Source organism: Prinia subflava, chromosome 12, assembly GCF_021018805.1.
Source record: "Prinia subflava isolate CZ2003 ecotype Zambia chromosome 12, Cam_Psub_1.2, whole genome shotgun sequence".
In the NCBI taxonomy this organism is placed as follows: Eukaryota; Metazoa; Chordata; class Aves; order Passeriformes; family Cisticolidae; genus Prinia; species Prinia subflava.
Window position 1 is genome coordinate 174,284 of NC_086258.1, and position 23,984 is coordinate 198,267.

Genomic DNA, 23,984 nt, shown 5'->3' on the forward strand with positions numbered 1-23,984 from the left:
AGAGCCATAGCAGGACCGGGTTTGTAATAACTTCTAGCTCAGGTTCATAGTCCAATACGAAGAAGGCAGCACTGAAACAACTGCTTTAAGACTGCTACTCTAAATGCTGACACTGATTTCACCTCTAGCTGTGCCTAAATGGCAGGATAGCATGCATGATTTAAACATTTACATTTGGAATCCACCTCAGAGTAGATTTCAAGATAAAACTGAAAATTTGGTGTTTTCTGAGCATTTCATTATTAAGAAAACTAATCAAAACTCCTGGTAGATATGAACAGCACATAAACAAGCAGAACAATAAGATGCCTAAAGCATGTGTTCATTTTTAGTATTATTTTCCTATCACAGGAAACTACTGATTCATGTAACTTTAAAACACATTTAAATCCCCAGCAGCCTTCACACGGGTGTCAAGAGAGAAACAGAGGGAAAGAGGTAGGAAAGGAAGATTTGCTTCTGACATTTGCTAGGTTCAGTCCTAAACCCCCAAATGAGGACAATCTGCCATTTGTGAGGTAGTACTGCCTTTCCCTGCTGATTGTGCTATAAATACAGCCCAGTTTTAGAAGTGCCTCTAATCAGAAAGCAAAGTAAAAGTTGCATTGCAGTGAGTGCTCATTACCTACACACCAGCTGTGAGACTGACTCAGAACCATATGACTCAAACCGACTTGAAATAAGACAACCACCACGTGCAATTAAACTCTCTTCCCTCAACAAAATAAGCTGAAAAGCTTGGAAAAAATATACAGCGTTGCAGACAAGAACACAATATTCTGTTTTCTGATGAAAAAAAAAATCCCACAATGTCAGTCCCCTTCAGGAATCACCCTTTGCTCAGTTCCATATGCCCTTTATAATCTGAAGAGTGGGCACTGCAGCCTCCAGATCCATCCAGTGACACCATCCTGCAGCTGTGGTGATAACATCCATAGGGACAGAGACAACAAATGTTTTTCTCACATACAAGAAACACAGACAAACACATAGAAATCACAGTAACTTCTTTATTGTTAAAAATGCTTAGATGTCCAGAAGTTTCTGGAGTACTACAGGCCTTTCCCTTGTTTCAGGTACTTTTTTTCATTTTATAATGAGTACATACCAGACAGATTTTTTTTGTAAAGTTCTCTCAAAATTGGTTCTATATTCCAGTTTAAAATGTGAAGAGTCATAGAAAAAAAAACCCAAAAAACCCCAAACAAAAAACAAACAAAAACAAACAAACAAAACAAACCCACAAACAAAAAACACAAAAAACAAAACAACAACAAACAAACAAAAAAAAAACCCACAAGAGACAAGGCATTCAGCATCCTAATTTATCTTCTCCTTGAAAACAACCTTGAAAACCATGTCAGCAGCTCTGTTCTGTGTGCATGGAAACTGAAGCTTCAAAAGAGAAAGAACTTTAGAAAAAGCAAAAGAAATCTTTACAGCACAGCCCAGTGTAAAAGAAGTGTGTGCTTGAACTGCTGAGCAATACTCACAAATATACAACATAATTTGTTCTCAGATATAAAACTTGACTGACAGGAATGGAATGTGTCATAGAAACATTGCAAAAACACTACAGAATTGGTTGAAAAGGACAAATGCTTCATTTATACTACAAACATGAATTACTGGCTACACATGCCAGCTGAGGTAATCAGAACTGTCATTAGCTGGTCTGCATGTGTGAAAGGATCTTTACTCAAGTTCATGCAGAAACACTTTACAACCAAAAACTCTGATACTGACATTTAAATGCTTTCTTTGGAAAACTTGAGCATACTTACAAACTGTATTTACTCTCAAAGTAATTTTTATACTTCCCCATTCCCTTCTCTAGTATTCTGTATAGAGCTTCACATAAGAAATTGCAGAAAGCCATGGAACTTAATTATGCTTAATGAAATAGCATAAGCAGTTTCTCAGTAGAAGCTGATACATGAAATAGTATTTCAGATGAAACGTCTTTTTCACTACCTTCTCTAACACCATGTTTAGGGGAAGAGTATGAAATATTCCTGATGCAAAGGCCAGCCACCGGAGAGTGCACCTGATGCATCCTCACCAAGGCTGAAATTACTCGAGTATGCTCAGCACAGGTTCTGCATCAGATGGGCATGAGCTTTCTGGGGCAGTATCTTTACACTATAGTTAGTAACAGATCTAAAAGAAACGCTTCTATGGAATTACTTCATAAGTGAAAGAGTGCTGGAAAATCACCTGGGCAAAAACTGTAGGAGTGGAGGCTGGTGTTTTACTGTTGTGGTGGTTTGGCTAGGAAGTGATTTTTTAAGAAGTTATAGCTTGACAAACCAATTAGAAAGAAGTATGTCTCCATGAATATCCAAGGGTTAAATATTGGAGGCTCCTAGCCAAGAAAATGACATTTTCCTTCCGGCCTCACACGAGGTAAGAAAGTAGGCCCGGCTCTCTTCTTGTGCAGGGGGCAGCCAGGACGGCCCGGCCCGGGCTTTTCACGGGAGGCCTGCCTGGCTCGGTGACTCTCAGGCTGGGAGAGGGGATGAGAATATCCTCCAGGCCAGATCGGGTTTTTAGCAGCTGTAAAACATCCTGTCACCGCCCCCTGCTGCTGCCCCCTTTAGGGGAGAAGGCGGCCCAAGGCCGGGCCGTGGCCCGGAGCCCTTCCCCTCAGCAGGGGGAGAGAAGTCTGCAGCCTCTGCTGGCAGCTCCAAGCTGGGTCACCCCGGATGAGACCCAGGGGTGGGAGCAGGAGGCATCTACCAGCCAGGCCGCTCCGAGATCCATGTGGCTTTTTTTTTAGGGAAAATCCTACAGGCTGCTGCCCGGCAGAAATCACAAGACCACCTCAGGCCTGGGTAGATTTAACTCTTTCCTAGCACCAGACAGACCTTCCAGGGCACTGTCCCTTCCCTAAGTGAGAACAGACAAAGTGATTGAATGTAGAGAAGACACAGCATGAAGTCACTGAGAGTGAAAAGACTTATTGGGAGGAGAGATTGAAGAGTTTGCCATTTTAGGCTGAATTTCTCTTATTGAGCCATGGTAATGAACTCTATATGTAGATTATCCCTTTAAATCATGGGGAAAATGTGCATTTGGGGAGATGATTGTTTAGATTTGTGGATTTTAGCAAAGGTGTCTGTGATGGACTGAGTAATTTTGAATTAGAATCTGTGATTCTTGTGATCCCATGAGATGCTTGAACAGCGAGAGATGAGAAGTCCTCTGCGCCAGTGAAGAAGTGAGAAGACATCTTTGTTCCCTGAGATGAAGAATCCTTTGCCTTTGCAGCTGTTCATCTTTAAAAGGTGACACCCCACCCACCTGAGTTCCCATGACCCATAAGCAGCTTGGGAAACTGCTTACAGGAGGGGAGTTCACAGAAGCAGGTTTTTTTCCTGGGTGGCTGTTTTTGTGACAGTTAAAACCCACAAGAGAACTGTTCTAGGTTTTCAGTGGGGGAAATTCCATGGTAGACTAAGAGAGACTCCTCTCCCTAAAGAACTAATAGAAAATTATTTTTAAATAGTGAAACTGACTGAAAATTACAAGTTTTGTCTCTTTATGTTGTTTGTGGGAAAGTGAAAGCTTTAATAGGGAGGAAGAGTGTTCTGAAAGTTTCATTTTTGATTTTTTATTTCCTTCTTTTTAGTGTGTATTATTAAAACTATGTTTACTTTTAAGTTGGGCTTATTTTGCCTTTTTCTCCAAATCCTATCTCACAGCAGAAAAGTCACTTAAACCACTACACTAAATTTGGCCGACACAGGCGAACGTGAAACCACTACATAATTGGTGTTTCTGTCCAGTTACGAACAAACCTACAACAACTCTGTGCCCTGTTGATGCTGAGAATAGATTTTTTTTTGTTTTGGTTAGGTATTAAATGTACCACTGGGATTTGTTTCTCTTACTACTTTCAGGTACCTGAAGAGAGCCTTGGGAAGGCCTTGGAAATGGAAAGGAAAACTGTTATAGTCAGGAAGGGCAGAGGGTTGTGAAAATATTATCTTTTTTTTTGATTAAAAAAACCCAAGTCATTACAACTGTAAGGAGCAATCAGTCTAGGCATGACACCAGCAAGCCCAGATACAAAACTAGTCTGTACTACATTGGACTCCAAACCTCAAGCAATGCTTAGGCACAGAAACAAAAAAACTGGATATCCTGTTCTTGACAATCTTTTGAAGAAATGCACTGGTTTTTAACCACAGCAGTGTAATGAATGAGCATGGTTAGTGCTAAATTGTAACAATATATATATTCAATATCACTTAATATCAATAGGTTAGTATTGTAACTTTATATTTAATCAATATTAGCAGAATTAGTAAAACTAACTTCAGATAAAGGCATTGTGTTAGGAGAGCCCCCCCACCCCTTTTTCCTTGGCAAAATACCATGAGAAAACAGGACATTAGACCAAGAACAGTTAGTAAGGGAGTAGTGTCCTTGAAGATGCTAAAAAGGGGTTGAAAAGAGTCCAGGAAAACTAAGATAAGGCCAGATGTTACTTTTTGGCTATATCTAATAGAACTTAACTATTTAGTTGTCTAACACTAGCTTGGCACATATGTATAACTTGCAAGGTCAAACAAAGGACATACAAGGAAGAGGAGTAGCCTTCATCCCAGCGACCACCAAAAGGAGTCAGAAGACCCTCAAATAACAACTGGAGCAGGTGCGATGAAGAAAGAGACGCAAACTTTAAGAATCAAAACTGGGAGGAAACAATCAAAGAGGGGAGGAGATAAGGGTGTTAATAAAACTATAAAAATAAAGGTAGAACTAAATTTAGATCGTATGCGCTACAGGAGATTTGGCCCTGTGCGGTACCCAGCCGTAAGTCTTTGCTTTGTGATATTGTATTTTGAACATATATATTGCTAAATTACTTTTATAGAGAATGAAATGCATTTAATCTGGATGTATCCTTTTTCTTAATTATGTTAATTACAATTAAAATTATTGCTAAATTTCAATTTGGATGTTTCTGGGAGCTTTTCATTTATAACAGGAGGAAGTTAATCCTGTGTTCTCTTCTAGGGAAAAAACTGACAGCTGCAGAGAAAACCTCGGTATCCAAAGTCCTTCCATACTTTTCAGGATGAGACCTCAAACTGACTGCAGCTGTGCAACAAAACCAAACCAAAAAAACCACCACACCAACACAAACAAGATACCTAACAAGGCACTGAAGAAATTGAATCTCCTTGAAGGCAAAACTGATTTATCAGGCCTTGACTGGCTCTTTTCCATATTCATATGCAACCGTAAATAAGAAATGTAGAATCTGTTTAGCACCCAGAAAATGTTAATCCACACTCACATCCAAGTATACAAAATAGACTGAGGTAAAAGGCAACACCTTCAAAGTTAGCAAACAGAACTGGGGAGCTCGCACAACTGCTGCGAGGATTTGGCATCAGACACTGCAAAGCAATTTTTTTTTATGCACTTCATAGCTGACATTTTAGTACTGTCAGTTCTTATAATGGATCTGACAAACATGGATCTGATTTGAGAGGGAAAGGCTTCCCACTTCAAGAATTTTCCAGGATTTCCGCTTTGTTTTCGTCGAGTACAAAGGGAGAAGGGAACTCTTTGTTCTTCATGTACACCTCCAGACCCTGAGAAGGTGTGAGAACAGTATTGTTAGGTTGTAAATGCACTGTTTTAAGTCCTCAAGGAGTGACTGATGAAGGGTAGGGACACACAACAGTAACAGTTTCCCCAGTGACAGAAAGTGTTTCTGGGGTTCAAGAAAGAGGCGCTAAGGAACCCTAAAACCTGATGTCAGAAACAAGCTTCTTGGGAGGGCAGCATGGGAAGGTGTGTCTTTAACTGACATTAGAATAATCCTGGCAAAGGAAAGTCAAAGAGCCTTGTTTTCAATCTATTGATTGCAATGAGTTCACCACCTGCATGTGTTGAGGAATACACCTAGTGCAGGTAGCTGGTCTGCAAGTTAACACATGGAAACCTAGCAAAGAGTGCCCACACATTCTCCTGCAATCTACTATTTCTCATCCTGTTCATGCAACACAGGGAAGCTCCTATTCTCATTACTAAATGGATGCCGGTTTCTCAGGATGAATTCTTTTCAGAGGGACAAATTTGAGAAATGACTTCCCTAAAGCCAACACACCTATCATATTTCTCAGTCAGGATTCACTTACTGTGGGAGATGGGCACAAATGAGCACAGAACCCAGGGATTTTGTAATTTGAATATTCTGTACTTCTCATTAAAATCTCAAAGTGCTCATGAGTCTTAATGAAACTGCAGCCTTGTTGCAAATCTCATTTTACACATGGCTAAAACTGAGAGTGAACAAACTGCTGAAGAGTAAATCATAATGGAACCACATTATGGTAACAGAGAGCCCAAGTCTCTGTTTCTTTGATCTTACCATTTCTTAGCAAGCTCAGGCTAAAGAAAACACCTGTGTTTGGAAGGAAATCGGATGCATACCTGCACACTTTTAAAAATGCCTCCATAGATAGTTATTCTCACCTCTCCAAAGTAAGACACTAATGGAGAAATTTCACACACAGCCGGAGGATCTTCAGTTCCTGAGAGACTAAAGAAGAGAACACAGGATTAACTTCCTGCCATGGGTAAAAAAACAGTGCATTTCGTGAAAAGACTGTCCAGAATGGGATATCCAGAAGGATAAGACATTTGTTATAGTCACACACACCAGACATTATGTGAAAACAAAGTGTGAAAATAAAAAGGAATTAACAGGTCCCAAATGTTATTCAGCAAAACCATAACACCAGTTTTATAGAGATGCTTTTCAAGTAAAATGAACTTATTGAACTATGAGCTGATAAAGTAATGGCCTCGTGGAGTAAAAGCAGCTTTCCATTAAACATGATGCAGGAAGGTATCCAAACTGGTAATGACTCTCACGACCAATCCTCAACACCACCTGAGAATCCTGTTGGAGCCACAGTCAGAAAAGCTGTCAGGGCCTACAGACTAAAATTCCTTGCATTGCTAAATTCAAAGTGATAGAAAAGGCTGCCCATGTCTAACAAGGTGCTATAGGAAAGGCCAACTCATTAGCCCAAGAGCAGGGATCTGCCAGAGAAAATGCCCAGAGCCCCATGTGCTAACTACCTGGGCCACTCACAGTCATAAGAGGAGCAGGAACTGTAATAGACATCAACCTGCATATCCAAAGAGGACCAGCTGAACAAAAATCACACCGAGCCACCCTGTGGCTACACTAATGCCCAGTTTTGGAAAGCCCGGCATGTGCCATTGGTAAGCTGGCATGGCTAAGCACTTCCAGCAGAGAAGCTGCAGATCACAGAAGCTGCAGAAGGTCACAGATTTATACCTGAGTTTTTCTGGTATCCTGCAACCATTTTCATCCACAAATCTGGCCCCAGCCTTGAGAGCCCAGCGGTAATGCTGGGAAAGGAGGGCTTGCCGAGCAGTGGTAGGAGTATCTTTGTCAGCTGTGTCTGCATTTTTTAGTGGCGAGAACTCCTCTTCTCTCAGAACTTCAAATGCCACAAAATTCCTGCCCAGCAAAGGGAAGAAAATATGATCATGAAAACCAGAGCTAGTGATCAGCCCCACTAATGCAACAACAACATTCATGGGGAAAGGCACATATATATCTTTGGGAGAAGCACCGTATGCAGCCTGACACAGTCAAGCCAAGGGAAGCCCACCGCTCATCTGAAGAGCCAAGGAGTACCAGGGCTGTAGAATGGAAAAACATAAAAAGTCTTGTCTCTTTGGGAACATAGCAGCAGCCTCCCAACCTACTGGAGCTGTGCTCAGAGGAAAGAAAAAGCAACAATTCTGCAGAGATGCCATAGAAACATCTTTAGGCAGTGGGAGGTTCTTGGACAACACAGCTCAGAGCACAGCAGGACAGAGAGCACAACACTGTCTAGAGCTTGGGCACAGCATGATCAGTCCACTCACTGCAGAGCACCCCACCATGCCCCAGAAATGCCCCCCACTTGAAAGTCTGTAGGTAAGGACCAGCTAAGGACACCAGTTCCCAAGGACAAACAAGCAACAAGGGAGGTCTCACAGGTGAATGTGAAGTACAGCTCTTTACCAGAAATGGGAGTGCTAATTAAAAAGTCCCACAGCAACATCTGTGCATTTCTGCCCTTCATGTGTGAGGCACAGCTGCCAAGGTGGTTTTGAGCTGTTAAAAAAACTCAAGGAACCATTCCTTGCAAATGAGTCCTGTCACAGCTCAGAACTCAGCAGTGTTCCCATCATCCTGGTTTTGTCTTTAGTTTGACACTACTTTATTTAACATATGTCAGGAAACAGAGACTCATTCAAACCTTGAGCTCTCTATTCTAAAGGAAATAATATAAAAACCTAAATACTATCCCCAAACAAGGATCATTCAGTTTGCCTGAGGTCTCTCTTTGGCACTTATTTAAGCCTAGAACAAAATCTTTACTGCTGAATTTGAGACCTTGGAAAAATATATTTTATAACAACATTCGTGCTTAATTGCTAAAATCCTATATTCCCTAGACATAAGTACCCCTGACTACGTATGTCACAGCACTCCCAGCTATGTTGCAGAACTTGGAAAGTGAACACTGACAGTTCCCACAGCATCCATAACTTGACCCCACGTTTCCGAGCACAAAGGATGTGAGCTGAGCCCTGGCATAGCACCACCCAAAAATGTAACCAGAGCTGCAGTTACAATGTTGAAAGACCCAATTTTTGCAAGTCTGAATACTCCAACATGTGCTTCATTGGCTTTGCACTCAATTTCCTTTTACTTTTCCCAGGATGGCAGAGGCCAGGCTAGCCAACACATCCTCAGCAGGATGACCAGTCTGGGAGCAGGGCAGGCGCAAGCACTGAGTGCCTTGTGAGCTCCTCTTAAAGCCTGCGGCGTTACTGTTGGATTGGAGCTGGGTGTAGATCCAATAACCTTCATAACAAGCCACCCACAAACCATGTGCTCCCTGGCATGGCTTGTTTCAACCTACAGTCATTCAAACAAACACTGAGAAGGGGAGGAGAAAAGTAAAATTATGTCTGTCACTAACTTAGAGAACTGGAACACATCAAACACAAACTTCTCCAGCTTTATCCCGTTCGGTTTTAGTGGTTTTACCAGATTTCCCTCCTTGTCAATGTAGGGCACCTTCTTTATGGCTACATGATGTTTCAGCTGTGACTCCCACTTCCTGCAAAAGGAGAAGAAACCATTTTATTTAGTTCAAGCCCACTTAGAAAAAAAGCAATACACTTGAGGGAAGCAGATGGCTCATTACTGCTCTGGGTCAACTCTCAACTGTTTGAAAGTTGCTTCCTCCCAAGTGATCCAAGTGACATCCGGGAAACACTTCCCCGAGCAGAGCAGCCTGGCCATGGACTCTCTGTACCACTGGGACATGACAGTCAGAGCAGAGGGAGAACTTTGCATCAAGCTGAAATTGCAGGCAGAGGTTACAAAAAAAGAGGCAACCCAAATTGTTACCTGATTGGAATGAAAATGGAGCAGAGCAGATCCCTCACGCAAGGGTGGTTCAAGTTCTTCAGGAAGGTTGTACAGCTGCTCACTGAATGCCCAGCATCACATACCCATTCCTCAACACCAAGGTACAGAGTCCACCCACAACTTCACCCTCTCCTGCAAGCTCTGTTGTCTCAAGCATTGGCATGGGTGACATTCCCACTGGAAGTCCATGGTGTGCTGCATCACTGACCATAGCGCAGCCTGCACAGTTGCTCACCCTTTAAGGCCCAGGAAGATCATGCAATGGTATATCTCAATTGATTTTGTTACAGGGAACCTGGGAACCTCTTCCTTGGGTAGGGCCTGAAGAATAGGCTGGGGCTGTCAGAAAAGGGACTCAGGTGTTTGGAACTGTTTGGAAGAGAGAGAAGGTGAAAGGCAACACAGGGGATAACCACAACTGAAATTACAGAATGGGAAACAGGAACACCTGGTCTTGGAGGCATTTCTGGGCTGCACAGCTACCTAGAAGGTCTGCTGGGACTTACTGGGCCACTATTTCCAGGAACTCAACAGTGAAGAAATGGTTACAGATGTTGCCAGCACTGAACATCAGTCCTCCCTCAGGGTGCTGCTGCTGTGCAGTCTCTGGGCTGATCTCGCTGTACTCCACCACCTGGTACACTCCATCCACACAGCACACCACCCCAACAGGCTCTGTCGGGTAGGCCTTCTCCACTACCTGCAGCCACAGGACACAGGTTTATGACAAAGAGGAAGAAAATCCCAGGACTATTCCAGCTCCCAAGTACAAACAATCCCATGGGACTGTTGCCTGCTGATCCTACAGCACATCAGGGCTGTGTAAGGGACACAGAGCAGCCTGGAGGCACATTTTGCCCAACAATTCAACATAAACCCCAGTATGGAACCACTTAATTTGACAGTTTCTCAGAAGACAAACCAGTTAAAAGCAATCAAAATACTGAGGGGCACTTTTCTTATCAAGGACTTGGATCTGGCATTAAAAGAAAGCTGTTAGCAGCTATCAGCCTTCAACTCCCCATGTGCCTGAACAGTTCTAATGACTCAACAAACATAAATTTCTCTTCAGGCATCTGTTGCTTTAGGTTAACAAAATCCAGGCTGTAAAGGCTTTCCCCATTTTCCACAGCAGAGTGTAAGAAATGCCTCCATTAGACTTGAAGGCACATTTATAAAACACAGACCAGTCCAATGTGGCTTGTAGACAGCCCTAGTGCCTTAGTAGAAAGAGCTGGGTATAGAGGCAAAGCAATTCCAGCTGCAGTTTCCTGTGCAGCTATAGTCCTTGCTCTAATTGAAGTCTGTTTTCCACAGTACTGTGGGAAGAACAGAGGGCACCCACAGGCAGGGGTTTGAACTGCAGTGTAGGCAGCAAGCAACTCTAAATCAGCTCAGAGTGAGCTGCTGATGGGCAAAGCGTTGAACACTGCAGGTCATGTAAGCTCCCCGCAGCCCACAGCTTCCAAGCGTCGTCAGACCCAAACTCCCCGTGGGAAACCAGCCGAGTGCTAGCACTGCTTCACCTTTGCACCGCAGTCTGCCCCTTTGGAAACACAGAAACCTATGAAGACTGGATCTGCCATTTTCACGAGGATATTGTCCACACAATATACATGGACATACTGGATTCCACGCTGCTTCATATCATCCAAGATCTTATTATCCATCAAAGCACGGTATAAGCCACCATTGCCATCTACAATGCAAGAGAAAAGAGAAAGTCTGGCATATTAATGACTTTGAGGTGACGTTTTTTGCAGCTGAGCAAAAGCAGAAAGTACTGAACTTTTCTGAACAGAAGAGTAGGGAATGCTTTCTAGCCCAGAGCAAGTGGTACCAGATTTTATTTCCAGTTCTGCCACACAGTTCAGGGCAGCATGTTCCTCTTTTCACCCCAGTTCTCTCACTTGAAGAGTGGGACCACAGGGACCAGGCTCACTGAGCAGAATTATGAGACTTTATGAAGGCTAGGAAGATTCTCAGAGGGAGAACACTAAAGGGAAAATCTATGCAAAGGGTGGAAAAAGTCTTTTACACTTCTTCTCTAGTACAGGGCAAAAGCGTATTTATTCTCTTTCTTGGAGAAAGACTAAAATAAATTGTATTCTCTGTTTAACTTCCCCCTACAAGTTCTTAATGCCTTTTTAAAGGCTTCAGCTGCAGCTGTACAAAAGACACCTTCATATTTATCACAGATCACCCATTTACAATTCCTCCTGGGATGGCCCTGTCAGCTCAGGAGAACCACACTGCAGCTGCAACATGGTCCCAACTGGGCTGCCATCACCAAGTCTCTTACCATGTTTAGGTGAAAAGAACATTACATGAGACATTGCTGTAGTTTTCAAAAGAGTTCATCTTCTTGCTGCTTTTTAACCCATTTCCAGCTATCAGCCTTGAGGCCCTGACCTTCACCACAGGAAGCAGCACCCCAGAGACCTCATAGAGAGCTCTGCTAATGCACTTTTTTCCTACCCTGCAGCCACAGCACTCCTAATCCTGCCAACATTCCCAGACTTGGATAAAAAACATGTGCTGTGGTCAAATCTCCAGCAAGAACTAAGCAGAGGTATGATCCTGATTACCTGAAACATTAGCAGAACCTTTCCAGATTAACTGGAAGCATTAACCCTGCTCCCCAAAGCCTGCTCTGTGTCTGGGCTGGCTGATGGCCCACAGCAACTATCAACATATAGGAAGGTACCGCAGTATGGAAGAGGAAACAGCAGGTACCTGGAGCCATGGCAATTTTCCCTTTCTCCTCCAAGATAGCCTTCCCATCAAAGGTGACAGCAGGCAGCATCCTCTGTTCAAACATGACAACGTTGCATCTATCCAAGCTGAAGTAGTTGTGTTGTACAAAAAACTCTTCTGTTGGCCCCAGTGTGAACTCACTTGTCATGATATACCTGGGCAGGAATGGAGGCTGGGCAATGAGAAAGAACAACACAAGCAAAAGGCAAAACTACAAACTGAACACAAAACAGAGGAATCCCAGGAGCATGAAATGAGAGACATAGCAAGATCCTATCATGAGCATCTGCACATGAGAGCTCTCCTCCAGTACTCATTCTGTGGTAAGGCTGAATGGGGTCCTACAACCTTATCAGAGTACGATGCTACCCTGGCCTAGCTCCAGCCAGGATGGAAGAGCCTTGCCCTGAATGTGAACAACATCTGGATATATGGATGAGCTGGAAAACAAGACAAAGGGCAGAAAACAGCCTCATTCACTCTAGATTCAAAATTATGCTAAATGTCTCTAGAAACTCTGACCAGTTTACTCTGCCAGCACCTCTTCAGTGCAAAGGCAAACAGCAGTATTTCCATATGTTGCCTGCATGGTTTGTTTTTGTCATAAGTTTTTCTATTTCTTCCTTTCCTTTCAGGTCCATATTGCTTCTCTCTCATCCTCCACTATCCTCCTTCACTACTGTCTAAAAACCACCTTCACCATCTACCTGTCAAACTTCAACAACTATCGGCAAAGGAATACAGGGTCCTCTGTCAGCATGAGGAAACAACACAGGAGAGCCTGCACCTCAATTCCCCATCCCTGATTTACATTTCTGTAGCACAGCATAGCCCAGGCTCAGGTGTACTGGAGCAGCACACTGCTTCAACTGCCTCCTCACCCTCGGGAAGGGAACTGGAAACAGATATGGCATCCTGGATTCCAGCACCAGCGATGATGCATTTGCAATTCAGGTCCTGCATACAAGGCTTCAGGAAGAAGCACAATATGGATTCACCTTCCACGAGGAAACAATGAATCAACTTTGACCTCCAACTTGTAAAACAATGTGGCAACCTGAAGCCCTTAGACACCTGCTCTTTCACTGGGAAAACCCTGCCTCAGACCAGACCCGGATTCCATAAGGGTATTTCTACATAGTCCTCAATGGTCTAACAAAGAACATTTGTGCGAATACAGCTTAGAAGCAGGACTCAAAGTACTGCTGAACTCGTTACAGAAGCAGATGTGCCACGGCTTGTAGCAGATGTGCTACAAGCCCTGGCAAGTCGAGGCAAGACCCTGAAGAAAGATCAAGGTGTATGTATGCATGCAAGACAGTACAGGCCTACACAAGTCTATACTAGGCCACGGTTAAGTAATGTTACTAAGAAACATAGATATGGTTGTTATGCTTGTAAGGTACATAAACTAGCAGTGTGTTCAATAAAATTGGCTTCATGATGCAAACCATGGGGACCCCATCTCTTCAATCACCCAAGAAACATTTAGTAGAAAACATTTCCAGACACATCTGCAGTGCCTTCCTCTCACCCACCACATCCCACAGGGAATTCACATTTTGCACTTTGCCCAGGGTTCATCTCTTATGAAAGCCAGGAGCAGCCAGCAGAACTGGCAAACTGCAAACAGTGACAGCAGGAGATGGCCTGAACACAAAGCAAGAGGCTTTTTGCAGAGATTACGGACAGGGGCAGGAAGAAGGGCTTGGCCGGCAAGCTCTAGGTTGTCCTCTATGCAGGAACCTGAGAAAGTAGAAATGGATGAAATTTTTTTTAAAGCATCTGCACCAATCACTGAAAAGTGCTGTTTACAGTATTGCCAGTAGCTGCTTGGAAACCCAGCAAGGTAGAGCAGTTAGGGCTGTGGTCAGTGATACAAATGCAGTATACAATCCCTCAGGTCTGCAGACATGGACCTGGCACCTCCCATCCCTCTGCACGCTCCTCCAGCCACTGCCATCGCAAATCCTGCCAACAAGAGGCTCCCCTTGACCTGTCTCTGTACAGCACTCAGCTCAATCCTTCTTGAAGACAACATGGGCAAGACTGGAATGCAAAAAGCCCTGCACAGCAGGTCTGGCTTTAGGTCACCTACCAGGGAATGGCACACTTGCAGTGGTGTCTCTTGCCAGCAAGCTGCTCCACTTTGCGTATTCTTTCTGCTTGGATCTGATATAAGTTCTTGCCACTGGGCAATCCCACATTGTACATGCCCTTGGGATAGCTGACTCCCAGACGGGTTCCTTGTCCTCCAGCCAGGAGCAGCACTGCCACCTTGTTCTGTGAGATCTGATATAAACCTGTACAGGAAAAAAAGCCCAAGGGAACATAAGACCCTCCAAAGGAATCAACACCCCATGAACCTTCTGCAGAGCTCAGGCAACAGCCAAAAGCTGCCAGTTCAATGTTGGCAGCTCAGAGAGAAATATTTCACTGCACACACAGGGGAAAATTCATTTTACCTCCTGGACACAGCAGTTTCCTCACCTAAAGCAACAATTGGTGCAAAAACAATAGCCATGAGCTGCAGCTTAGGAGATTCAAATTAGTATACAGAACTTACTAAGGAGGTTGTGCAGCACTAGAAAAGACATCCAGAGAGGAAGCAATGTTCCCTAAGGTTTCAAGGCTTACTTTAGTAAAGCTGTAGCTGGCCTGGCCTTGGGCTGGCCTCCAAATGGGGGTTGGACTAGAGACCTCCAGAGGTCCCTTAGCATTTCTATATCCCAGAGAAGCCAAGTCTCATCATCTTGAGTAAAGCATGGAGATTTCTGGAATTTGCCTTAATCCATTACCTGTACCTTCAATTGAAGCTCCAGCTTCAATTGAAGTTGAACACAGCTGCAGTCAGGGCTAGTAATACAGCCAAGCCTGCAGGAGCCACAATTTCCATAATCTAATTGAAACCAGTGTCAGTGCTCCTGACAAACCAGGGAAGTCCAGAACCTGGAGAAGAACCAGAGCACATACTAAACACTCAGCTCACTCTCAGACTTTGGTCCCTGACCTCTCCAAAGCCAGCATCACAATAATGACTGACAACTGTAAGAAAGATTTTTCATTAGGAAACACTGAGTTTCTCCAGGAATGCAAGGAACATAGGGCTTGCCCATGTCAGAAGCCACAGCTCTGCTGCAGTAGCTATCACGGCCTTCTGCCACTGCACAGCACTGAACTGCCACTGCTCCTGCAGCCAAGGACAACCTGTGGAGCACACCAGCCTTCAGCAAACACCCCATATTAACCACAGCAGAGGCTAAAACATTTGTGATTTGGACTGAAAGATATAGGGATCAAAGAAATTGAATTAGAAAAAAATCCAGGATTGAGTTTATGCTAATCTTTAAATAATTGGTTCATTTAAAAATGAACAATAGAGCAAAAGTACCAACTGCTGTTTTAACAACCTGGCTCAATTTTAATTCTGTTCAAAACTGCAGCTTCCAGCAATTTTTTCAGCAAAGACTTAAGTTGTCCATGACATTGCAGTAACACGATTCCCCTTCCCATGCTTACAAGTTTCAGTCTTACCACAGCAGTAACACAAGTCTTTCTCCCTAAACACACCCCTTCCAAAAAGGCTGGTGGTGTCCAGGCACACAGGGAGCCAGTTCCACAGCCATGGTTCTACTGTAGAGCACCCTCTGGGGTCACAGGGCCACAGGAGTGAGAGCTGGAAGCCACCTCTGGAGATCTTCAATCCTTCAAGTGAGATTAGGAGAGCTTCCTAAGAAGAAACCTGTGAGTGGAAATAGTGGAATAGTTGGGGGAAATATTGGAATTTCAAAGTTTCAGGAGGTCCTTGGATAGCAGGAGAAGCTTGAATAGGTTTAAATTGGTAATGTGAAAGATATGGAGGATCTGGGTGAGCTCAGAAGTAAGACATCCAGCATTTCACAACAAACCACAAGCAATAAGTGGCTCCTTTGTGCCTCCACTGAGCTGCCTATGAGACTCAAAGTACAGAGCAGATGGTCTCAGGTATTACTTACACTAGGATTACTAGCCCCAGTCCCATCATATGGTTTTCCTGTGTGCTCAGCTGTTTGCCAGCACAGGGCACCACTGCAAGAGAAGGAAAGAGCTGAGTGGAGACGTACCAGAGCATGGCTCCAAACCTTCTCATGCCCTGGCTCAGGTGGTGGCTGATTCCCTACTGGGATCCAGCTCAGAAAAAACTTATAGAGGGAAAAAAAAAATCCTAAAAAAGTTGCCCTGTGGGACATTTCCAAACTATTCTGCTCCATCCCTGGAAATGCTCAATGTCAGGTTGGACAGGGCCCTGAGCAATCTCATACAGTGTGTGGCATCCACACCCATGGCAGGAAAGTTAGAACAAGGTAATCTTGTCTTTAACATCCCTTCCAACCCAAACCATTCTGTGAAACGGGCTATTAAAATATTTTTTTTAATTATTTTTGTTTAAATAATCTAGAACTGAAACTTGGCCTAAAGTATTTCACAGCAATTTAAACCAAAGCTGCTTGAGGTCTGAGCTCAGCATTTGCTGGTCTCAGTTGCTGCAGCATGGAGGTGCTGCTTTGGGGTGCAATTGAAATTCACCCACCAGTGGAACAAGTCAGGCACCTGCTCTGCTGCATCTGCCCCCTGCACTGCCAGGCTCACACCAACACATGCACTCAGGTTCTGATGCAACAGACCACATCCCACAGATCCCAAATTAGACATTTCTGCAGAGCAACAGATTGTGACCAAAGGCATCATTCACATGACACTCTGGAGTGAACATTGCATTGGGAAAGTCAAGGAGGTCCCCACTTTGCCCCACAGCATCAAGGAGCTGAAGTTCTCAGCCACAGCTCACAGGTACCACAGCTGGCGTCACTCCACTGAAATGCAGATGCCCCACAGGAGACAGCAGTTCTCTGAAGTTTTCCATGCAGTGACAAGGGGATGGGATCTGCCCAAGAGGGAGTTGGCATCTCACATCCGTCTCCTCCTCTTGTGGAGGCCCAGGGACTTATCCCTAAGGTAGCTGTGCTTCAACCCTGGAAGGGCAGAGGCAAACGGGAAAAGATAACCTTTTAGATCATGGTGAGGAAAACTTACCTCCCATGGGCCTTTGCAGACACCTTAATATTTCTTAAGTTTCATCGTTCTGTTGGTTTGTTAAGTTTATGTTACCCTGTTCAGCCCCGCTCACCATACATGCAATCCTCCTAAAATGTTCTCCCTTCTCTTGAACCCCATTGGGTTAATTTTGCTGCAATGTTACACCCCTGTAACCTCATTGGTCCCCTTAGTTTATATTTATCCCTTTGCACCACTTTTTCCCATCCCTATTGGACCCTGAACCTCAGACCCTCCCCAGTTGTCTCATTTATAACCCTGTGCCCTTGGCCCCCTCCTCGCTCTCGTCCCTGGATTTTATTCAAGGCTGTTGCATCCCTGAACCTCTATCCTGGATCCCTGGACCCCTTTGTTATTCCTGCCGGTGTTCCTGAATAAACAGCTTTCAGATCTTCAAACGAGAAGCCCATATTGTAGCAGTGTGCCTGCGGCTAAGAGACATCAGGCGCTCTCCAGGACCTAAGCATCGCTCTCACATTGCTACACCCCTCACTGCAGGGACTGAAACCACAACCTCAGTGGGATAAAATTAAGCCCAAAGCAATATCAATGATAACATCAGTGACGCCACATTTACAATCCAGCACACTGATGGGGCCATACTCCAGGAGGGGTCCCCATGGCGCACGTGAACAACCCAGACAGGGGAGTGCATCCCATCATTTATGGCATTCTCAGTATTTATGGTACAACTGGAGAGTTGGTTTCCAAGTTCTGATCTTAGGTCACCATGAAAACAAATAACTCAAAAAATTTGAGTAAGTAACTCTGCTCTGACTTCCCAACTGTAATATTACCAATATTCACAACTAAAGTTTCTAAGAACCGACTCTTCTGGCTGCAATGGAAAGATCTATCTCCATTGAAAAAAAATCCACCTTATTTCCTGCAACATATGAAATACTAACAGCTCAACTAAAGAGAAAATGTGTTGGCTGCTGAGACACCCACTAATGCTGATGTCAGTCCTACTCTGCATAAAAAGTAAAAAAACAAAAATAGATTTTGTAGGAGGAACAGACTGGTCTTGCAAGAACAGACTGAATTCTCATATTGAACAGGCACATCAGTCCCATTACAACAGCAGTCAGCAAGAGAAGAAGACTCCAAACTTTTCAATTTTGCAGAGCAGTCAGATAACCAAAATGGCTTATCAAACTCTCTGATGAAATGGGGTACACCTCAGCCCATGGCCATGACTTTGATTTCATTAATGAAATACTGACAGAATGCAAAAATGCGTCTGTGTTTGATTTATTCCATCATTCCTAGGGCTGCCTGGAAAACGTGATCGTTAAAAGTCAGTGTTTAAGATCTGAAAGCAAATGTGACTAGGCAGTTTTGTTGTCTGAGACACGGTAACAACAGTATTAGTTTTTTAACTATTAAAAATATCTCAGGTGTTCCCAAGACAAGTTTTTAGTTGTCTGGTTCTTTTGTCCATCTTTTTTATCATAGAAAAAGAGGGACAGGGAAGGAGGAGACATCATTTCAGCTGTTCAGTCTTTGGCGGATGCAATGCAGGTGGCAGCTGTGGGGAGCTCAGACACTCAGAGCACAGAGCAGCTCAGCTCAGGGTGATGATGACCCCACAGCCACAGGCTGTACCAGCCATGCAGCCTCAGGGGCACTGGGCAGCAGGTTGCAATGGTTCATCTGCTCCCAGCCTGCTCAACACACCACAAACACCTTTCAGAGCTGCATCCCCTCAGAGACCCACGATCCCGCAAAGGCTGTGCCCATGACACCAGTTACACTGGGAAGTGCCATGCAGGGATGCTGCCACATCTGCACGGACACACAGCAATGCCTGGGTTCAGTGGAACAAAGTCTTTGCTCCTGACTGCCCTCTTCCAGGAAATAAAATCCCTCTTCAGCCTTAAAGAGATCACAAAAATGAACCAAAAGAAACAGAACATCTGTGTGTACCCCTTCTGGTAGGCATTCAGGCTGCCTACAGGGCTGAAGTGGCCTAGAGCCATTGGACTTTAGGGCCAGATGATTTGGGAACAATGGCAGGATCTCAAACATATTAGACCTGGACTGCTGCAGGCAGTGCTGCAACCAGCAAGGCCAGCCCACACAGGTAGCCTGGCCTTCCTTTCTCTTCCTTTCCATGCTGTGGCCAGCAGCACAAGGCAGACACACCAGCTCCTCACTCACCTAGCTGGCTGGGGACAAGTGACCCAGTTTGATAAAGCTGTTAGCTTAACTGTGGGGCCCTGACCCAGTCCCATCTGCCTCTAGGGTTCAAAGGATCCCTTCCTCCTCCCTGTGACACCCTCAAATAGCCCTGCCAAGATCGACTTGGGGGTGTGATGTATGAGAAGTTCAACATGCCCTGACCAAGTGCACTGGCACTCAGAAAGCCCCTGTGCCTGGGGCTGATACCACAAGGGGCAGCAAGTGAGAGGGGAATTCTCTGCCCTGCTCAGGTGAGACCCCTGCCTTCAGCTCTGAGGTTGTCAGCATGAGAAGGACATAGAGTTGCTGGAGCGACTCCAGAGGAAGCCACAGAGATGCTCCAAGGGCTGGAGCCCCTCTACTCTGGAGCCAGGCTGGGACAGGTGGGGGTGTTCACCTGGAGAAAGATCTAGGGAGACCTCAGAGCCACTTCCAGGGCCTAAAGGGGCTCCAGGAGAGCAGAAGAAGGACTTTGGACAAAGGATGGAGGGGCAGGATGCAGGGAATGGCTTCCCACTGCCAGAGGGGAGGGATGGATGGGATATTGGGAAGGAATTGTTCCCTGGGAGGGTGGGCAGGCCCTGGCACAGGGTGCCCAGAGAAGCTGTGGCTGCCCTTGGATCCCTGGAAGTGTCCGAGGCCAGGCACAACACAGCTTGGAGCAGCCTGGGATAGTGGAAGGTGTCCCTGCCCATGGCAGGGGGTGGAATGAGATGGGCTTTAAGGTTCCTTCCAACCTAAACCTTCTGGGATTCTATGATTCACTGTACCAGTTTATGTTCCCTCCATCACCACTCAGCCCCATGAGTGGAGTCTGACACAGCAGAAAAGCTCCTCTGCCCTGTGACCCTGATGCTTCTATTTTTGTTTCTGCTTGGAAATTTTGACTCCTCTGCCCATATATTCTCACCTCTTTAATGGCAACATGGGGCCAAGGTTGTGCAGCCACTTGTCAAACTAGAAGCAAGTATCTCTACAACCGCAAATTTCGGCAAGTATCTCTACAGGCTTTCTTTTTTTTTATGAAAATTATTTTTAACAGTCTTGTTATCATTTATAAAGAAAGCTCCAAGACATATATGAGCTCTTATAAATAAATAAGAGTGTGCACTTAGAAAAAAGTACAGGATATCAATGTAAGATTTACATATTGTGGGAAGAGCACATCCAGCCACCATCTTCCCCATTACCCCTAGCTTTCATACACCCACACCTACCAGGCCCCAGAAAACATGGATTATGGACTTTCCTGGGCTTCTTTCATCCACTCTGCTCCCAGATCCCATCAGCCTCCTGCCACACATGACACAGCATAGATGGGGATCAGCACTTGAGATTGGCCTTTGCACCTGTTGGTGGGGCTGGGAGCTCATCCTCCCATAAAGGCAGCTACCCACTTCAGCAGCAATGAACCTCCCCCTGCTCCCACCCTCCCCAGGGGCTCCTAGTCATAGAATGCTTGGGGTTGCAAGGGACCTTAAAGTCTGCCTCTTTCCACCCCCTGCCACGGGCAGGAACACCTTCCACTATCCCAGGTTGCTCCAAAACCTGTCCAAACCTAGCCCTGAACACTTCCAGGAATGGAGCATCCACAGCTTCTCTGGGCAACCTGTGCCAAGGCCTCACCACTCTCACAGGGAACAATTTCTTCCTAATATCTAATCTAACCCTGCCCTCTGTCAGTGTAAAAGCAATTCCCCCTTGTCCTGTCATTCCATGTCCTTGACCAAAGTCCCTCTCCAACTCTCTTGGAGCCCCTTAGAATCCTTTCGTATTACATATTTTTCATGACAGATACTGTAAAGTATTTTAACAGAATATCCCCATACCCTCTAAAGAGTATTTTAAGCTTCACATCCACCTGTTTTTTGAATAGGGATGGTGACTCCACAACTGCCCTGGGCAGCCTGTGCCAATGACTGACCACCCCTTCAGTGAAGAAATTTTCATGCATATTAAACCTGAATCTCCTCTGACACAACTTGAGGCTCGTTCCTTTTATCCCATCGCTTCTAATGTGGGAGGAGAGACTGAACCCCACTTGGCTATCACTACCTGTCACGGAGTTGTAGAGATCTGATCCTAGAAGGCAAGGGCGCGGGGCCTCGGCCGCTGCACCTCATAACGCAGAGTGAAAACTCGGTGTCTCACCCGAAGTTCCCCGGGCCGAGGACACCGGTTGCCGGCGCTAAGGGCCGGGGTGTAGCCGTGATCCTGCTCTCTCCCTCCTTGCCCGACCGGCCGTCCCTGCGGCTCCCACCCGCCGGCCACCGGCCTCGGCAGCACACGGTGCCGGAGGTGAACTGTCGGGCGCCCCGCACTGGCTGGGGCTCGGCGGAACGCGGCTGCCCCAGAACCCCCGCGCCGGACCCCGGCAGCCCCGAAACGGAAGGGACAGGCGGCCCCGCGCCCCGCTCACCTTCCGCCTCCCAACGCTGCAGCGCGGCGGGGCCGCTGCGGCGGGCGCTGCCGAGCAGCTCGGCGGGGAGCGGCTCCATCCGGCTGTCCATGCGCTCGGGCGGGCCACGCTGGCGGGCCCCGGCCGCCGCCGCCGCTAGCCGGCAGTGCTCGTCCAGCCCCGGCGGCAACGCCGCCAGCAGCGCTCTGCGCTGCGCCGCGTCCAGCTCGGCCCAGAACTGCAACAGATGGCCCTGTCCGCACCGCTCCAGCCGCGTCCGCACCTCCTCGGGCGGATCCATGGCGTGGGGAGCCCGGTCTGAGCGGGACGCGGCGGCACCGGGCGGGGCGGGGCCGGGCCGGGGCCGGGCCGGGGCAGGGTGCCGTCCCGTCCCCCGGAACCCCTCCCCGCCGGTTGTGGGTCACGCCTCCCGGTGCGGCAGCGCCTTCCTCGCTCGGAGGAGCCCGGAGTCCCTTCCCGGCTCGCCCCACTCGTGGCCCCGCAGGAACTGCGGTCAGCGCAGCGCTTACCCCATGGAATCACAGAATAGTCTGAGTTGGAAGTGGCCCTCAAGGATTATCGAGTCCAACTCTTGGCCCTTCACAGCACCATCCCCAAGGTCACACCATGTGCCTTAGAGTATTGTCCAGACACTCCTGGAGCTCTGTCGGGCTTGGTGCTGTGACCAGTTCCCTGGGGAGCCTGTTCCAGTGCACAACCACCGTCTAGGGGAAGAACCTTTTTCCAATATGCAAGCTGAACCTCCCCTGACACAACTTCAGGCCATTCCCTCAGGTCCTGTCCCTGGTCGCCACCAAGAAGCAATCAGAGTCTGTCCCTCCCCCTCAGGAGGAGGTTGTAGACTGTGATGTGTCCCCTCAGTCTCCTCCAGGCTGAACAGACCAAGTGTTCTCATACAAGCTGTTCTCATACAAGCCATTTCTCATACAGCTTCCTCTCAAGGCCCTTTACCATCTTCTTTTGCTCTCCTTTGGACACTTTCTAATGGCCTAATGTCTTTCCTATATTGTGGTGCCCAAAACTGTCCTCAGGGCTCGAGGCGAGGCCACCCCAGCCCAGAGCAGAGCAGGACAATCCTCTCCCTTGACCAGCCTGTGATGCTGGGCCTGATGCCCCCAAGACACAGATGTCCCTCCTGGCTCCAGGGCACACAGATGTCCCTCCTGGCTCATATTCAACTTTCTATCAACCAGGACCCCCAGGTCCCCTCCCATGGCACTGCTCTCCAGTATCTCATTCCCCAGTTTGTTTGTATATCCAAGGTTACCCCATCCCAAGTGCAGAATCTGACATTTTCCCTTGTTGAACCACTTATGGAGGGTAATTGCCAAGTTCTCTACACTGTCCCTTCAGATCTCCTTTCAGAGCCTCCCTCCCACTGAGGGAGTCAACAGCTCCTCCCAGTTTTGTCTCATCTGTGAAGCTGCTCAGTTTCCTTTCCAGTCCTGTGTCCAAGTCATCAACAAAGATGTTGAAGAGTGCAGAACCAATGATGGAGCCCTGCGGAACCCCACCAGTGCCATCCTGATGTCACCCAGTCACTGTCACCCTTTGTGCCCAACCTCTGAGCTAGTTGCTCACCCATCACATGATGTGTTTACCCAGCTGAATGCTGGACATTTTATCTGGAAGGATACTATGAGAGACAGTATCAAAAGCTTTACTGAATCCAAAAAGATTACATCAACTAGCTTTCCTTCATCAACTAGGTGGGCTACCTTGCCATAAAAGGAAATCAGGTTTGATCATGAAGCCATGCTGGCTGGGACCAGTGACTGTGTTGTCTTTCAGGTGTTTTTCGGTAACTCCCAGAATAATCTTCTCCATGACTTTACCAGGCGCTAAAATGACACTGACAGGCCTGTAGTTTCTGGAGTACTACTTCTTGCCATTCTTGAAAATTTGGGCCTGTGGCCAAACCTTTGCTCTGCAGGGGCCATGGTCCTGTGGCTGGCATGAGGTCATGAAATGTGTCTGACAGGACCCCCAGCTCCTGGTGCAACCTGTGCCAGGAGCCGTCTCAATGCCCCATCTTACACT

General features: G+C 46.3%; 1 protein-coding gene across 1 annotated transcript; it reads right to left on the minus strand.

Annotated features, from left to right (window-relative positions):
- Positions 1-996: 996 nt before the first annotated feature.
- Positions 997-22,319, minus strand: UAP1L1 (UDP-N-acetylglucosamine pyrophosphorylase 1 like 1). Its single transcript, XM_063408884.1, has 9 exons — positions 21,945-22,319; positions 14,346-14,550; positions 12,227-12,402; positions 11,017-11,189; positions 9,997-10,190; positions 9,036-9,176; positions 7,331-7,516; positions 6,496-6,562; positions 997-5,609 (listed from the first exon to the last, which is right to left on the minus strand). Exons 1-9 carry the CDS (start codon positions 22,222-22,224, stop codon positions 5,523-5,525), a joined length of 1,509 nt encoding a protein of 502 aa, XP_063264954.1. The 5' UTR covers positions 22,225-22,319; the 3' UTR covers positions 997-5,522.
- Between the last annotated feature and the right edge of the window lie 1,665 nt (positions 22,320-23,984).

Excerpts from the sequence above, each read along its gene's own strand:
- UAP1L1 (XM_063408884.1), bottom strand. The coding sequence starts at position 22,224 with ATGGATCCGCCCGAGGAGGTGCGGACGCGGCTGGAGCGGTGCGGACAG. Across the intron at positions 14,551-21,944 it reads GCAGCGTTGGGAGGCGGAAG|GTTTATATCAGATCTCACAG; the intron begins GTGAGCGGGGCG and ends TTTCCTGTACAG. Across the intron at positions 9,177-9,996 it reads TTCCTGGAAATAGTGGCCCA|GAAGTGGGAGTCACAGCTGA; the intron begins GTAAGTCCCAGC and ends CTCCTTTTGCAG.